At 45.4% G+C, this 18211-nt stretch overlaps 1 protein-coding gene across 1 annotated transcript in view; it reads left to right on the forward strand.

Moving 5' to 3' along the window:
• Positions 1-18211, forward strand: part of b3gat2 (beta-1,3-glucuronyltransferase 2 (glucuronosyltransferase S)) — a 106636-nt gene that overhangs the window by 36924 nt on the left and 51501 nt on the right. Inside the window, exon 2 of the mRNA XM_080191965.1 lies at positions 14786-14930. Within this exon, the coding sequence (XP_080048091.1) occupies positions 14786-14930 (145 nt within the window). The remainder of the gene's footprint in view (positions 1-14785; positions 14931-18211) is intronic.

Genomic DNA, 18211 nt, shown 5'->3' on the forward strand with positions numbered 1-18211 from the left:
GGAAGGGTATGACCACATTAATGGGGTTGTATTATAGACCACCCAATAGTCAGTGAGAATTGGAGGAGCAAATCAACAGAGAGATAGCAGACAACTGCCAGAAACAGCAAGTTGTGATAGTGGGGGATTTTAATTTTCCACATATAGATTGGGACTTGCACACCATTAAAAGTTTGGATGGGGTAGAGTTTGTTAAATGTGTTCAGGAGAATTTTCTACATCAGTATATAGAGGTACCAACTAGAGAGGATGTGATACTGGTTCTCCTGTTGGGGAATGAGTTAGGGCAGGTGATGGATGTGCTCCAAGGGAACACTTTGGATCCAGTGATCATAACGCCATTATTTTTAATCTGATCATGGATAAGGATAGATCTGGTCTTTGAGTTGAAGTTCTGAACTGGAAAAAGGCCAAATTTGATGAAATGAGAAGGGATCTGGGAAGTGTGGATTGGCACAGGCTGTTCTCTGGTAAGGATGGAAATGGAAAGTGGGAGGTCTTTAAAGGAGAAATTTTGAGAGCAGAGTTTGTATGTTCCTGTCAGGATTAAAGGCAAAGTAAATGGGAATAAGGAACCTTGGTTCTCGAGGGAGATTGTAACACTGATTAAGAGGAAGACAGAGTTGTATAAAATGTACAGGCAGCAAGGAGCAGATCAGATGCTCAAGGAGTATAAAAAATGCAAGAAGCTACTCGAGGGAAATCAGGAGGGCTAAAAGAAAGCATGAGGTTGCTTTGGCAGACAGAGTGAAGGAAAATCCAAAGAGCTGCTGTAGGTATGTTAGGAGCAAAAGGATAGTGAGGGATAAAATTGGTCCTCTTGAAGACCAGAGTGGTAGGCTGTGTATGGAACCAAAAGAGATGGGGGAGATACTAAATGGGTTTTTTTGTATCCGTATTTACTGAGGAAATGGGCATGGAGTCTATAGAAATTGGGCAAACAGGTAGGGAGGTCATGGAATCTTTACAGATTAAAGGGGAGAAGGTGCTGGCTGACTTGAGGCAAATCAGAGTGAATAAATCCCCAGGTCCAGACAGGGTATTCCCACGGACCTTGAGGGAGGCTAGTGTTGAACTTGCAGGGGCCCTGGCAGACATATTTAAAATGTCAGTATTCACGGGGGAGGTGCCAGATGATTGGAGGGTGGGTCATGTTGTTCCGTTGCTTAAAAAAGGTTCCAAAAGAAATCCGGGAAATTATAGGCCAGTAAGTTTGACGTAGGTGGTTGGCAAGTTATTGGAAGGTGTGATAAGGGATAGGATCTACAAATATTTGGATAGACAGGGACTTATTAGGGAGAGGCAACATGGCTTTGTGCATGGTAGGCCATGTTTGACCAATCTATTAGAGTTTTTCAAGGAGGTTACCAGGAAAGTGGATGAAGGGAAGGCGGTGGATGTTGTCTACCTGGATTTCAGCAAGGCCTTTAAGGTCCCTCATGGGAGGTTGGTTAGGAAGGTTCAGTTGCTAGGTATACATGGGGAGGTTCTAAATTGGATTAGACACTGGCTCAATGGAAGAAGCCAGAGAGTGGTTGTGGAGGACTGCTTCTGAGTGGAGGCCTGTGACAAGTGGAGTGCCACAGGGATCGGTGTTGGGGCCCATTGTTTTGTCTTCTATTTCAATGATCTGGATGATAATGTGGTAAATTGGATCAGTAAATTTGCTGATGATACAAAGATTGGAGGTATAGTGGTCAGTGAGGAAGATGTTCAAAGCTTGCAGAGGGATTTGGACCAACTAGAAAAATAGCAAATGGAATTTAATGCAGACGAATGTGAGGCATTGCACTTTGGAAGGACAAAGCAAAGTAGAATGTACAGGGTAAATAGTAGGACTCTGAAGAGTGCAGTTAACAGAGAGATCTGGGAATACAGGTACAGAATTCCCTAAAAGTGGCACCACAGGTGGATAGGGTCGTAAAGAGTGCTTTTGGTACATTGGCCTTTATAAATCGGAGTATCGAGTATAAAAGTTGGAGTGTTATGGTAAGGTTATATGAGGCATTGGTGAGGCCGAATTTAGAGTATTGTATACAGATTTGGTCACCTAGTTACAGGAAGGATGTAAATAAGGTTGAAAGAGTGCAGAGAAGGTTCACAAGGATGTTGCTAGGACTTGAGAAGCTGAGTTACAGAAAGAGATTGAATAGGTTAGGACTTTATTCCCTGGAGCGTAGAAGAATGAGGGGAGATTTGATAGAGGTGTATAAGATTTTGATGGGTATAGATAGTGAACGCAAGCAGGCTTTTTCCACTGAGGCTAGGGGAGGGAAAAAAAACCAGAGGACATGGGTTAAGGGTGAACGGAGAAAAGTTTTTAAAGGGAATATTAGGGGGGGCTTCTTCATGCAGAGAGTGGTGCAAGTGTGGAATGAGCTGCCGGATAAAGTGGTAAATGAGGGGTCACTTTGAATATTTAAGAAAAACTTGGACGGGTTCATGGATGAGAGGAGTGTGGAGGGTCCAAGTGTAGGTCAGTGGGACTAGGCAAAAAATGGTTTGGCATGGACAAGAAGGGTCAAAAGGCCTGTTTCTAAGCTGTAATTTTCTATGGTTCTATTGTCTGCCTTGGCAGGAAGAATAGAAAGGCAACATATTATTTAAATTTGAAAGAGATTGCAGAACTCTGAGGTACACATGGATCTGGGTGTCCTGGTACATGAATCACAAAACATTAGTTTGCAAGTACGGCAAGTGATTCGAAAAACTAATTGAAAGTGGATGTTTATTGCAAGGAGAATGGAATATAAAAGGAGGAAAGTTGTATGGCCGCAGCTACACAAGGCCTTAGTGAGATCACACCTGGAGTATGGAATCCCTACAGTGCAGAAGGAAGGCATTCAACCCATTGGGCCTACACCAACAACAACCCCACACAGGCCCTATCCCGGTAACCGCACGTATTTACACAACTAATCCCCCTGACATCCCTCCAACACGAAGGAGCAATTTAGCATGGCCAACCAACCTAACCCGCACATCTTTGGACTGAGAGGAAACTGGAGCACCTGGAGGAAACCCATGCAGACGTGGGGAGAACGTGCAAACCCCACACAGACCCAAGCCAAGAATCGAACCCAGATTCCTGGCACTGAGGCAACAGTGCTAACCACTGTGCCACCCTACTGTGTACAATTTTGGTCTCCATATTTTAAAAGAAAGATATAACTGCTTTTGAAGCAGTTCGGAGACGATCCACTCAACTCATGCCTGGGGTGAAGGGTTATTTTAAGAAGAATGGTTGGGCCTAAACTCAGTGGAGTTTAGAAGAGCGAAAGGTGATTTTGTTAAAACATATAAGATCCTGAGCGGACTTGATAGGGTGGATACTGGGAGGATGTTTCCATTTGAGGGAGAGACTAGAACCAGGAATCATGTTTTAAGAATAAGTGAACAGGATAGAGATGAGGTGTTTTTTTCTCTCAGATGGTCTGCGGAGTTCTCTTCTCTAGAGAGCTGGTTGGCTCATCCAGGGCTGAGTTGGAGAGATTTTTGATAGACAAGGGAGTACAGGGTTAAGGGAGGGTAGAGAGAGAGGGGCAGACAGGACAGTGGAAATACGACCTCGCCCAGATCAGCCGTGATCTTACTGAATAGTGGAGTAAGGGCTGAATGGCCTACTGCTCAGTCCGATGTTCCTCTGTTCAGTCAGAATCCAACTTTACAGTGCCAAATATCCCAGTAAATGATTCCTATTCTTCTATCCAGCTGAATCAGTCATTACTGAATAATTGATTTTACAATCCACCGAGCCACTTTATACATTTAACTAAAATTAGATTATGGTGATATAATCTCTGGGAGCTGTAAAATGGTAATAAAATGCTTGGACATGATTTGTTATATGTTGTCGTTCTAAATACTAGCTGATCCTCTTGCTTCAGTGTGTGTCAACTAGGCTTGTTAAAAATTCGACCACAGGATGTGTGGGCTCACTGCAAAGTTTATCCATCCTTAGTTGCCCTTGAGAGGGTGGTGGTGAGCTGCCACCTTCAACCTGCTGCTGTCCGTGTGGTGTAGGTACACCCACTGTGCTGGTAGGGAGGGAGCTTCAGGCTTTGTGATCCAGTGAAAGAGCATCGATTATATTTTCCAAGTCAGATGGCGTTTGACTTGGAGGGGAACTTGCAGGAGTCCCTTTTGTGTTTGATGCCCTTCCCCTTCCAGATTGTTGTGGGTTTGGGAGGTGCTGTTGAAGGAACCCTGGTGAGTTGCTGAAGTGCACCTTGTAGATGGTGGACCAGGGGTGGGATTCTCCCAAAAAAAAATTCTAAGTGCCAAATTTGCGTGAAAACTGGAATAAATCCGGCTAGTTTTTTACCCCAGCAGAATTTTCAAAACGAATCTCCCACACTGTGTGTGCACCGCAAAGTGCACTAGCATGAATCCTGTTTAGAAATCAGGGCTCGGGGCCCATCTGGAGAGGTGGAGTGGGCCACTGCACATGCGCAGATCTGTCAGTGTCGAGACCAGTGCATGCACAGTAGCTCAGAACTGCCAGCCTCCTGATTGCTGGCCAGCCCCACGACCCGCATCGCTGTCCCTCCAACCCCTGTCTGGCCTGATCACTGGCCAGACCCGCCACTTCACAATGCTGCCCCTCCAATGCCCACCACTCCCCCCGCCCCGCCCCCCACCCCCCATTGATTTCCCAATTCCCCACCCTCCTGCAGCCCCGATCAGCCCTTCCTTCCCTCTGTCACTGATCCAAAGTGCAGAGTGGCAGCAACATTCCCACCCCAACCCCCACCAATTCTCCACTCCCCCCCCCCCCCCCCCCCCCACACACACACACACACACACACCTGGCCCTGCTCCATATCGGCCCAGCCCCCTTTGGCTCTACCTCCTTGGTACTGCCCAAAGCTCAGTGGGCAGTGCCCATGGGATCCCCTGGACTTTGCCACTTTGCCCCTTGGGCAGTGCCAGGCACCAGGCTGGCAATGCCCTGGGGCTCCCCTGTTACCCCTGGCCTCCTGGGGGGTGGCAGCCATGTCCTCCCTTCACACTAGTAGGGTCTGGCCAGCAGCCCCCCTAATGATGATTTAAATATTTCAATCGACTCCTCGCCAATTTCTTGCATGGAGCTGACGACACCAGAAATCCGGAGATTCGCAGAGGCCCTGGTGCCCAGAGGGAAGTCCGCTACATGGCGTCCGCTCATGTCACCCGGTCCACTGCGCTGCTGGGAGAATCACTCCCACCACCACCATGAGTCAGTGGCGGAATGAGTGAATGTTTAAAGTGGTGCCAATCCAGGGAGCCGTTCTGTCCTGGATGGTGTTGGAGCAAGTAGAGAGCATTCCTGACTTGTGCCTTGTAGTTGGTGGAGGTCAGGAGGTGAAGTACTTTGCAGCCTCTGACCTACTCTTGTAGCCACAGTATTTATGTGCCTCGCCCAGTTCAGTCCCTGGTTAATGGTAACCCCACCCCTGGATGTCGATACTAGGGGATTTGGCAATGGTGATGCAATTGAATGTCAAGGAGTGATGATTCACTGGGAAGGAGTAACAGGGTAACAGGGTGTCGGGCTAGTGAAAAGACTCTTGGTAGTGTGGATGAGCAGAGATATCTTGGTGTCCGTGTGCATAGATCCCTGAAAGTTGGCACCCAGGTTGATAGGGTTGTTAAGAAGGTGTACAGTGTGTTAGCTTTTATTAGTAGAGGGATTGAGTTTAGGAGCTGTGAGATCATGTTACAGCTGTACAAAACTCTGGTGCGGCTGCACTGGAGTATTGCATATAGTTCTGGTCACCGCATTATAGGATGGATGTGGAAGCATTGGAAAGGGTGCAGAGGAGGTTTACCAGGATGTTGCCTGGTATGGTGGGAAAGTCTTATGAGGAAAGTCTGAGGGACTTGAGGCTCTTTTTTCATTAGAGAGAAGAAGGTTAAGAGGTGACTTAATAGAGGCATATAAGATGATCAGAAGGTTAGATAGGGTGGACAGTGAGAGCCTTTTTCTTAGATAGAGATGGCTAGCACGAGGGAACACAGTTTTTAAATTGAGGGGTGATAGATATAGGACAGATATCAGAGGTAGGTTCTTTACTCAAAGTAGTATGAACATGGAATGCCCTGCCTACAACAGTAGTGGATTCACCAACACTAAGGGTGTTTAAATGGTCATCGGATAAACATATGGATGATATTGGAATAGTGTAAGTTAGATGGGCTTTAGATTGGTTTCACAGGTTGGTGCAACATCGAGGGCCGAAGGGCCTGTAATGTTCTGTTAGATTCTCTCTTGTTTGAGATGGTCGTTGCCTGGCACTCATGTGTGCTAATGCTCCTTGCCACTTGCCAGCCCAAGGCCAAATACTGTCCAGTTCTTGTTGCATTTGGACATGGATTGTTTCAGTATCTGTGGAATTGCGATTGGTGCCCAACTTTGTGCAGTCATCAACAGACAATCATTGTTGTGCTGGGCATGACTGCAATCTGAGGAGAGCTTTCCCTCTGATTCCCATCAATCCCAGCTTTGCTAAGGGTCCTTGATGCCACATTGGGTCAAATGCTGCCTTGATGTCAAGGGCATCTCACCTCACCTCACCTCTTGAGTTCAGCACGTTTGAACCAAGGCTGCAATGGGGTCAGGAGTTGAATGACACTGGCAGAACCTAAACTGAGTGTCTGTGGGCAGGTTATTGCTGAGTAAGATAATCCGACACCTTCCATCACTTTGCTGATGATTGAGAGTAGATGGATAGTGTGATAATTGGTGAAAGAGCGTGGTGGAAAAGGAGGGCACCCAGAATGGTGTAAAGGAGGAGATATTGGGATAGGTTGTCTGTATTTAAAGTGGGTGAGACACCACTTTAAGATGCATCCAAGGATACTGAGGGAAGTGCAGAGGCAGTGGCCATCATTTTCTAGTCTTTTTTTAGATGTTGGATGGTGCCAGAGGACTGGAGAATTCCAAACGTTACACCTTTTTCAAAAGGGGTATAAAGATAAGTGAGGGAATGCCAGCAGCGATAGTTCCTCTAAGAGGAGAGAGAGCTGAAGAGGTTTGGGGAGGGAATTCCAGAGCTTTAGGCCCAGGAAGCTGAAAACAATTATTAATAAGATCATAAAATCCCTACAGTGCAGAAGGACGCCATTTGAACCATCGAGTCTGCAATGATTCTCTGAAACAGCCTCCCACTCTGGCCCTATCCCTACCCTATTTAACCTACTAATCCCTGTAATCTACACACCTTTGGGCACTAAAGGACAATTTAGCATGGCCAATTCATCTAACCTGCACATCTTTGGACACTGTAAGGGGCAATGGAACATGGCCAGTGCAGGGAACCTACGCTTCTTTGGAGTGTGCGAAGAAATCAAAGGAAACCCACGCAGTCACGGGGAGAATGTGCAAACTCCACACGGACAGCCAGCCGAGGCCAGGATCAAACCGGGGTCCCTGAAGCTGTGAGGCAGCAGTGCTAACCATTGTGCAACTGTCCTGTGGTGGCACATTAATAGCAGATTAAAATGGGAAAGGTGCTATTCATCTGCTCTATATCAGTTTCAACTGTACAAATAATTTTACACAATGTAATTAACCCCTTTCAATAAAACATAGGGCAGACTGTTAACCCAAGGGAACTTTTAAGTGAGAGACTTTTAGTCAGTAGGAGCTACACAAGCAGCAAGTGTATGAAGCAGTGGCTTATCTTTCCAAATGACTCGCATCAAAATAAGCAATACTTATTCAACCACTTTGAATGACACTTGGCAAGTACGCAGAATCTTCCAGTGAAATAAAACAGCCCTCAAAGCTACCAATCTGTCAACGGACATCTGCTGGTGAATCCGAATGCCTTCCTGGCCCATATTTGGAACAGGGTTTAGAATTTTAATGCCATTCCAAACACACCACTGCACAACATGCATCACAATGTGTAATTTATTTTGCAATGCGCTGGGAGTGTTAAAGAAAAGCCTTAGCTTAATAAAACAGCATTTTATATGCAAGGAACCAATCAAATATTACCATGTCAATAGAAAACAGAGAAAAAATAATGTGAAATAAAGCAAAGCAGTCACACAACTGCTGTAGTATTTGCACTGATCTGTACAAAATACCAGGGGAGAGGAGACAGTACAAGTGCAGTTACCAGGTTTGGTTTAGCTTTTCTTAAAATTTATCAGTGTCACAAGTAGACTTAAACTAACATGGCAATGAAGTCACTGTGAAATTCCCCTAGTCACCATATTCCGGCACCTGTTCAGGTACACTGAGGGAGGATTTGGCATGGCCAATCCACCTAACCAGCATGTCTTTCAGACTGTGGGAGGAAACCCACGCAGACACAGGGAGAACATGCAAACTCTACACAGATTGTAACCCAGGCCAAGAATCGAACCCATGTCCCTGGCACTGAGGCAGCAGTGCTAACTACTGTGCCACCATGTATAAGGTGAAGAGTAGGTTGTTCAAGTAGGGAAGCACCTCTAACAAATGAGAAGGTTGTGGAAGTTTAAATAGTTTAGCTTGAAGTGTGAGGTCACTCTTATCACCTGTTACACCACCGGGTTGCATTGACCCTTTTTTTTTAACCTGATAGTTTGGGTAACAGACCCCCAAGGGTATGTTTACCAATCTTGCTATCCAGTTAGAATTTGTGGAATTATAGAATCCGTAAGTGCAGAAGGCCATTCAGCCCATCAAGTCTGCACCGACCATAATCCATCTAGGCCCTATTCCTGTGATCCCACATATTTGCCCTGCTAATCTCCCTGTCACCAGGATCAATTTAACATAGCCCATCAGCCCAACCCACACCACACATCTTTGGACTCTGGGAAGAAACCAGAATACCCAGAGGAAACCCACGCAGACATGGGGAGAATGTGCGAACTCCACACAGGCAGTGACCCAAGGCCGGAATTGAATGGGTCCCTGGCGCTGTGACGCAGCAGTGCTAACCACAATGCCACTGTGCTGCCCCACACAGACATGGGGATAATGTGCATGGAAGGAAAAGTCTTATTCAGATTGTTTAGACTCTTGAATGTTGCTTTTTCTTTCGATTCTCACTGCATTTGGAAGGGTGGCAGAATAACACAACACAACTTCAGAATTAGACTTCAACTGCCACATTTATTATTTCTATTCTTTCACGGGCTGTGGGCATCGCTGGCTCGCTTTGTACTTGTTGTCCACCCATAATTGCCCTTTGAATAGGTGGTGGTGAGCTGCCGCCTTGAACCACCACAGCCCCTGTGGTAAAGGTAAACCCACAGTGCTGTTCAGGAGGAAGTTCCAAGATTTTGAGCCAGCAACAGTGAAGGAATGGCAATATATTTCCAAGTGTTGTATATTTTAGATAGCTCAGGACAGTGCGGGGATAATGTCAGTTTAACAGGTTTACTTACAAGTTTTAAAATATCTGCAATCACAATATGTTTGCGCTCATGCTTACAGCTTAGCTTCTAGTATCTTCTGTGCTACCTGTTTACTTTGCTCTAAGTCCACACCCAGGCTGAACCAATCAAGCACAGTGAGCATAGATCACTGTAACCAGACTGGCATAATCAATTACAGAGCAATTAAGTATTATGATTAGGGTAGTGTGTGCTTTGGGGGGGGAACTTGCAGTTGGTTCCCATTTATCTACTGCTGTTATCCTTCCAGAAGATAGAGGCCATGAGTTTGGAGGGTGCTGTTGAAGATTTGACAAATATGCTGCAGTGCAGCTTTTATATGGTACATATTGCTGTCATAGTCCATCCGTGGTGGAGGGAATGAATGGTTAAGATGGTAAAAGGGTTGCCAGTCAAGCGGGCTGCTTTGTCCTGTTGACCACCTTGAGTGTTGTTGGAGCTGCACTTATCCAGGCAAGTGGAGAGTGTTCCATCACATAGGAAGACGTGACTCCAGGGTGGTGTGTTGCTTCCCTGGTATCAGGGTGTCACTAAACAGCTGCAGGGCATCCTTTAAGGGAAGGGTGATGAGTTAGAGGCCATGGGACACATTGGTACCAGCAACATAGGTACTCCTGCAGGACTTCAAAGATAGTAATCTCAAGATTACTTCCAATGCCATGTGCTAATGAGCGTAGGAATAGGAGGATGGGGTAGATGAATGTGTGGCTAAGAAGTTGGTGCAGGGATTCAGATTTTTGTAGCATTGGAAACTCTACTGGAGCAGAAGTGACCTGTACAAGAGGGACGGGTTGCACCTGAATTGGAGGATAAATATACTGGCAGGGAGATTTGCTAAAACTACTCAAGGGTTTAAACTAGTCTGGCAGGAGGATGGGACCCTAAAGAGTAATGAGACCAAAGGGGACGCTGAGGCTAATATAGAATTTAGAGAGAGCAAATTAAATAGACAAGCCAGGCTTGTGCGTGGCAGGGAATGAGGAAGACTGATGAATTAAACTGCATTTATTTCAACGCAGGAGGCATAACAGGTAAGGCAGATGGACTCAGGGCATGGGTGGGTACATGGGTGGCACACTGGTTAGCACCACTGCCTCACAGCGCCAGGGACCTGGGTTCAATTCCCGGCTGGGGTCACTACGTGGAGTCTGCACGTTCTCCCTGTGTGTGCGTGGGTTTCCTCCAGGTGCTCCAATTTCCTTCCACGATCCCAAAGTTAGTTAGGTGCATTGGCTGTGCTAAATTCTCCCTCGGTGCACCCAAACAGGCAGTAGAGAAGCTACTAGGGGATTTTCACAGTGACTTAATTGCAGTGTTAATGTAAGCCTACTTGTGACACTAATTAATAAATAAATGAGATATCATAAATATTGCAGAAATGTGGCTGAGGAAGAGCAGGACTGGCAGCTCAATGTTCCAGGATACTAATGTTATAGGAAGGCAAGAGAGAGAGGAGGAGGAGGAGGAGTTGATTAGGGAAAATATCACAGCAGTACTTAGAGAGGATAGTCCAGGGGGATCATTCAGTGAGGCTACGTGGGTGGAACTGAGAAATAAGGAGGGGGCGATCATTTTGATGGGCTTGTACAATAGGCACCCCCACCCCCCCCAAACAGCCAGTAGAAAATTGAAGAACAAATATGTAAAGAAATCACAGATAGCTGCAAGGATAATGTAATCACATGAGATTTTAACTTTCCAAACATAGACAGGGATTGCCATAGTGTTAAGGGCTGGGTCCTCTATGCGTGGATCCACAGGAATTGGGTGAGAACCTAAACGTAAATATTTCTCGTGAGTAGTTACCGTGAGAAAGGCATGGAAGCTAGCAAACTCGGGAGTAAATAGTGATGTCTTGAAAAACATCCACATTACAGAAGAGGAGGAGCTGGAGGCCTTAAAATAAAGGTAGATAAAGCTTCAGGACATTGTGGGAAGCTAGGGAAGAAATTACAGGGCCCCTAGCATCATATATATGCATCATTGACATTGGTACAGGTGAGGTGCTGGAAGATGGAGAGAGGCAAAAGTTGTGCTGTTATTTTCAGAAAAGCGACAGGGAAAAGCCAGGGAACGACAAACCAGTGAACCTAACATCAGTTAGAAGAGGATTCTGAGACAGGATTTACATTTGGAAAGGCCAGGACTGATTAGGGAGAGTCAGCAGGACTTTTCAGTGGGAAATCGTATCTTACAAATTTGATACAATTTTTTGAAGTGCGGACCAAGAAAATAGATGAGGCCAGTGCAGTATACGCTATCTACATGGAGTTTAGCAAGGCCTTCGAAAGGTATCACGTAATAGACTGGTCAGTGGAGTTAGACCACACGGGATCCAGGGAGAACTAGTCATTTTGGATACAAAATTGGCTTGCCAGTAGGAGACAGAGTGATGGCGGAGGTTGTTTTTCAGACTAGATGCCTGTGACCAGCGGTGTGCTGCACGGATCAGTATTTGGTCCACTATTGTTTGTCACTTATATAAATAATTTGGATGGGAATACAGCAGACATGGTTAGTAAGTTTGTAGATGACACCAAAATTGGTGGTGTAGTGAAGGGTGAAGAAGGTTATCTAAGAGTACAATGGGATCTTGGTCAGCTGGGCCAATGGCAAATGAAGTTTAATTTAGATAAATGTAAGGTGTTACATTTTGGTAAGACAAACCGGGGCAGGACTGACACAGTTAATTGTAGTGCTCTGGGGAGTGTTGTTGAACAGAGACCGAGGAATGCAGCTACATAGTTGCTTGAAAGTGGTGTCACGGATAGACAAGGTGGTGAGGAAGGCGTTTGGCACATTTGCCTTCATTGGTCTGAGCCTTGAGTACAGGAGTTGGGATGTTACATTACAATTGTACAATACATTGGTAAGGCTACATTTGGACTACTGTGTACAATTCTGGTCACCCTGCTATAGGAAAGATGTTATTAAACTGGAAAGGGTGTTTTAAAAAAAAAGATTTACAAGGATGTTACTGGGACTAGAATGCCTTAATTATAAGGAGAAGCTATATAGGCTGGGACTTTTTTCCCTGGAACGTAGGAGGATGAGGGGTGACCTTAGAGTTTTATAAAATTATGAGGGGCACAAATAAGGTGAATACTCAAGGTCTTTTCTCCAGGATAGGGGAGTCCAAAACCAGAGGGCAAAGGTTTAAGATGAGGGGTGAAAGATTTAAAAGAGACCTGAGGGGTAACCTTTTCACACTTGGGGTGGTGCGTATATAGAATGAGCTGCCAGAGGAGGTGGTAGAGGTGGATACGGTTACGCACTTTAAAAGACATTTGGACGGGTAAATGGATGGGAAAGGTTTAGAGAGATTTGGGCCAAATGCAGGCAAATGGACTAGTTCAGTCTAGGAAACCTGGTGAACATAGACGAGTTGGGTTGAAGAGCCTGGTTCTGTGCTATATATCTCTATGACCCTATCTCTATCTCTATGGTCAATGGTAGTTCCTAGGGTGTTGATAGTGAGGGGGGATTCAATGTTCATGCCGTTGAATGTTAGTTAGATGGTTAAATTCTCTCCTTTTTGGAGGTGGCCATGGCCTTGTGTAGCTCGGATGTTACCAGGTCTTGCTGCAAATGGGCATGGACTGTTTGAGTATCTGAGGAGATGCAGACGGTGTGAAACCTGGTGCAGTCATCAGCAATTTTAAGAAGATTGTTTTAGGATTTACTCAAACACTCATCGCAGTGGCTTTAAACCTTCCTTGCCAAATGAAGTTGTCTGGCTTGGGACACCTTTTTAGGATGAGAGAAGCACTATAAAATGTGAGCCTTATTTCTCCTTGGCAGATTTGAAATGTCCCGAGCTTGTGAAATCTGCTGAAAGTTCACGTATTTTTGGAACTTGACCGGGGCCTGTGTTCTTGTCCATTTCAGTTCAGTTTTGTTACCAGAGACCAAACGATTGCTGTTGGCAATCCTCGATTGCAGGATGAAAGTGACGAATGCAGAATTTTAAACAGTGCCAGACCTGGTCCAAGTACCAGACTCGGAGTTAGTGCACGAGAAACGCCTGAAACGGATTTTAAAAATAGTTAATGTTTCAGTATTTAAAATATATTGTCAATTGTCAGTCATCAGTGGAAGTTTAATTGGTTTAAAGGACTGAATTATTAACTAAGAAAGGTTGTATTCATCTGCTAAAAGCTCAGGAGACTGTGTGGAGAGCGGGATACTGAATGCAGAAACTGTCAAGCCTACAGAAGCTACTCCTTTTTATTACAATTGTCCAGGGGAACTGGAATGTTCCCACCGTCTACATTCAGAGTAGCAAAATGATCAGTCATTGTGCCACTCTCAACCTTTCATTCTGCTGGTGATATGCGCATTTTGAATATGCCCTGCCTTTCAGATTGTTGGCGTGCTCGCCATCAAAATAGGGATTTAAAACAAAATATATTTAGATAAAGTACGTTAGAACATCCTTAGCTCCCTAATGAAGCACGGTTCGTAGATTCATAGAATCCCTACAGTGCAGGAGGAGGCCACTTGGAGCATCGAGTCTGCACCGACAACAATCCCGTCCAGGTTCTGTCCTGATAATCCCACATATTTACCCTGCCAGCCCCTGTAACGCTAAGGATCAATTCAGCACGATCGGTCAACCTAACCTGCACACTTGGCAGAGCACGGTGGGGCACAGTGGTTAGCACTGCTACCTCTTAGTGCCAGGGACCCAGATTCAGTTCTGCCTTTGGGTCACTGTCTTTATGGAGATAGCGCGTTCTCTCCATATCTGCGTGGGTTTCTTCTGGGTGCTCCAGTTTCCTCCCACAGTCCAAGTGAGGTTGATTGGCCATGCTAAACTGACCCTTGTTGTCCCCAGATGTATTGGCTAGGGGGAATTAATAGGGGAAATACCTGGGGTTATGGGGATAGGGTTTTGGTGATATAATTGTTGATACAGATTTGGAGGGGATTAGTAGGGTAAATACTTGGGATCACGAGGACGGGGCCTGGGTGGGATTGTTGTCGATGCAGGCTCGATGGGCCGAATGGCCTCCTCCTTCTGCACTGCAGAGATTCTATGATCTTTGGCATCTGGGAGGAAATTGGAGAAAGCCTACGCAGACACAGGGCGAATGTGCAAACTCTACTCAGACAGTGACCCAAATCTGGGTCCCTGGCACGGTGAGGCGGCAGCGCTCACCACTGTGCCACCATTGCACCCATTCTGGTAATTCTTTCCTATCGGGTACTTGCATCTTCAGGACGATGATGTCCCCAATGGGGACACAGGCAGTCGCTATATCCTTTCCTTCCACGTGTGAATCTGCACGGCATGTGCTCTCCTAGCAATGCTGGTTGCATGTTATAGTGGCTTGCTTTGTGCTGCTGGGTGGTCAGTGAGACTGCAGACCAACGCATTGTGCTTCTTGACACTTTTGTTTTGCAGATGCGTTCCACCCGTAAGGTGTCCGTGTGGCCAGTGGGATTGGTGGGTGGCCGTCGCTATGAGCGCCCGTTGGTGGAACAAGGGCACGTGGTGGGCTGGTACACAGGCTGGAGACCAGACAGGCCCTTCGCTATTGACATGGCAGGTAAGCAATGCTGACTCATTTAATTCTCAAAACCATTGAACTCCCATGCCGGATTTAATTCAACACAGGGGGGAAAAGGGGAGCCACACCGTGGCACAGTGGTTAGCACTGCTGCTTCACAGCACCAGCGATCCAGGTTCAATTCCCAGCTGGGGTCACTGTCTGTGTGCGGAGTCTGCACATTCTCCCCCTGTTTGCGTGCATGTGCTCAGGTTTCCTTCCACAGTCTGAAAGACGCACTGGTTAGGTGCATTGTCCCAAACCGACACCAGAGTGTGGTGACTAGAGGAATTTCACTGCAGTGTTTAATGTGAGCCTTACTTGTGACTAATAAATCAACTTGTAAAACTTTTACCTTTTTCCCACTTTCTCTGGAGGGAAGGCTTTAGTTGACTCTTACTGTGGCCCAGTGAGTATATCTGCAGTCACCGTACCCCTTTCAGAAAGGCACTAATTCTGCTTTCAGCTTTAACGCACTTCAGAACATAATTGCTGCAATTACAGGTTTCTTGGTAAGTAAAGCACTTTGAACACGTATGGAAAGCAGATACCATTTAGAGCATAGGTCAGTTAATCTACTTAATGGGCTTTTAACATTTGAACTCTTATTAGTGTTGTTGTGGCATTGGACTGACATATGTAAATGCCATCATTTTAATCCCATTAAAGAGTACAACCTGTGACTTGCTAATAAGTCCAAAATTTGTGGCAGTAATGATGGTAACTGTCAGCATCCTCTGCCATTAGTCCTCTGAGAGCGAAAGCAATTGCAGGAGTTTGCACGTGTGCAGCTGAACATGGAAATCCATAAGCTTCTCCCAGTGATTGTACACTTCTCCAGAAGATAAATGGCCGAGGAAGCTGCTGAGTTCAATCAATGGTAAATCTATCGAGCCGATGGTGGGAAATGAACATCCATCGCTTCTCGGCCTTTTTAGCTAAGATTAAGCGTTAGATCAAGCCCGAGATGGGGGGGGGGGGGGTGCGATGTCTCATCTTGTCAGCGGCATGGCAGAAGAGATTAGCATTGCTGCATCACAACACCAGGGACCTGGGTTCGAATTCCAGCTTGGGTCACTATCTGGGTGCAATCTGCACATTCTCCCAGTGTCTGCGTGGGTTTCCTCCAGATGCTCCGGTTTCCTCCCACAGTCCGAAAGACGTAGGTGTGTTGGCCGTGCTAAATTCTCCCTCGGTGTACCCGACCAGGTGTCAGAGTGTGACAACTAGGGGATTTTCACAGTAAATTTCATTGGAGTGTTAATGTAAGCCTACTTGTTACAGTAATAAACTAAAACTGGGTTTGCTGATGTTCCCCCCACCCCATAATTATTTCGCTGGAGTCCAGGATGGGTTTCGCTCCTTTAGTCTGACCCATTTCAGGAAGTCATGATGTGGAGATGCCAGCGTTGGACTAGAGTAAACAGTAAGGAGTCTCACAATACCAGGTTAACGTCCAACCAGTTTATTTAATAGTAATCCCACAAGATTTCAGAAACTGGTTGGACTTTAACCTGGTATTGTGAGACTCCTTACCATGTCAGGTGAGACAGAGGCTTTACAATTTAAATGAGTGTAGAGTGGCTATCTGTCACTGATTTGCTATTCCGAGGAGGTTACACACCATTATTTTATAAATGTATAAAATTTATCATTGTGGAAAAAATTGATATTCCAAGAATGTAAAAACAAATTTTGGGTCAGAGGGGTGTTGCGGAATACTTAGTTATCAGACCATTGTATGCTTCTCTTGTGGGCACTACAAATTGGATTGTATTTGAATTTGGCTTTTGATCAAGCAAGGCGATTGTATTCTGATTTCTCGGTCCCCTCTGAATATTGGCGTTGTAAATTTAAGAATGGAGTAAGTATTTTTAAAACGGTAAATCTGTCGAACTGTTGGGATCTTGCAGTGTAACACTGTAAAAACTCTCAAACAAGTTGCACCTTGTTGAGTGTGGTGTAACTGGGTTGCTAATGGTCTGGTAACTTTTTAAGTACTCCTCAACACCTCTCTCTGAATTGAAATCTGTTTTCACATTTTTGGAATATCAATTTTTTCCACAATGATAAATTCTATACATTTATAAAATAATGGCCTGTCACCTCCTCGGAATAGCAATCAGTGACAGATGACCACTCTATATATACACACACACTGAAATTGTAAAGCCCCTGTCTCACCTGAACTTCCTGACATGGGTCAGCCTAAAGAAGCGAAACACATCCTGGGCTCCAGCAAAATAATTAGAAACATAGAACAGTACAGGCTCTTTGACCCTCGATGTTGTGCCAAGCTATGTCCAAACCCAAGATGAAGCTATCCCACTCCGTTATGGAAGGAACATCACGGCCAGTTTAAGTTTGTTTATTAGTGTCACTTACATTAACACTGCAATGAAATTACTGTGAAAATCCCCCAGTCACCACACTCCAGCGTCTGTTCGGGTTACACTGAGGGAGAAATTAGCACAGCCAACGCACCTAACCAGTATGTCTTCTGGATTGTGGGAGGAGGTGGAGCACTTGGGAAACCCACGCCGACACGGGGAGAATGTGCAGACAGTGACCCAAGCCAGGAATTAAACCCGGGTCCCTGGTGCTGTGAGGCAGCAGTGCTAACCACTGTGCCAACCTAACCATCAGAAGTTAGTGATTTAACTTGCTTTGTCAGATGGTCCCCAGCCCAGCGTAATTGTCCAGGAGAAGTCTAGCAGCGCTAACAATTGTTGGGTAAACCCTTACATGAAAACTTCCAAGAGGGATTCCCTGGCACATCATTGGGGTACCTCTTCCCACCACCCCCCTCCTCCAAATGTGACATGAAGAAGCCAAAAAGTAGGGCTCAATTTTTTTTAAAGTTTTTTTTATGGTATTTCGGTTTCTAAGTTAATCCTATGTATATGTTCTAATCATTTTTTTTCTCCCTCTCTATAAAAATAAGTTTAAAGGTTAGTCAGTGGTTTTTATTTCCTGGTTTGCTGTCTGTGTGAATACCTCTGTGTGATTGCTTGATGACACCACTGGCAGGGGATACCTGGAGACCCCCTTGGCGCTGGATTTAAACTAATTTTGAGAAAGGTGAAATCCACAGATGAGATCTTTTGGGCCTTTGGTTAAACTCAAGGTGAACAATTGATAGAGAGCTGGGATTATTTTGTATTGAACTTGTTGAAGATGCAAAGAGTTTTCTTTTGCTTTTATCATGAAATTTTTACATTGTAGATTAATTTGAAATGCTGCTGTAGGTAAAATATGAGCAAAGTGAAAAAACTTAATCG

This window comes from Carcharhinus amblyrhynchos, chromosome 7 (assembly GCF_965287045.1).
Source record: "Carcharhinus amblyrhynchos chromosome 7, sCarAmb.v2.hapA, whole genome shotgun sequence".
NCBI classification, from domain to species: domain Eukaryota; kingdom Metazoa; phylum Chordata; class Chondrichthyes; order Carcharhiniformes; family Carcharhinidae; genus Carcharhinus; species Carcharhinus amblyrhynchos.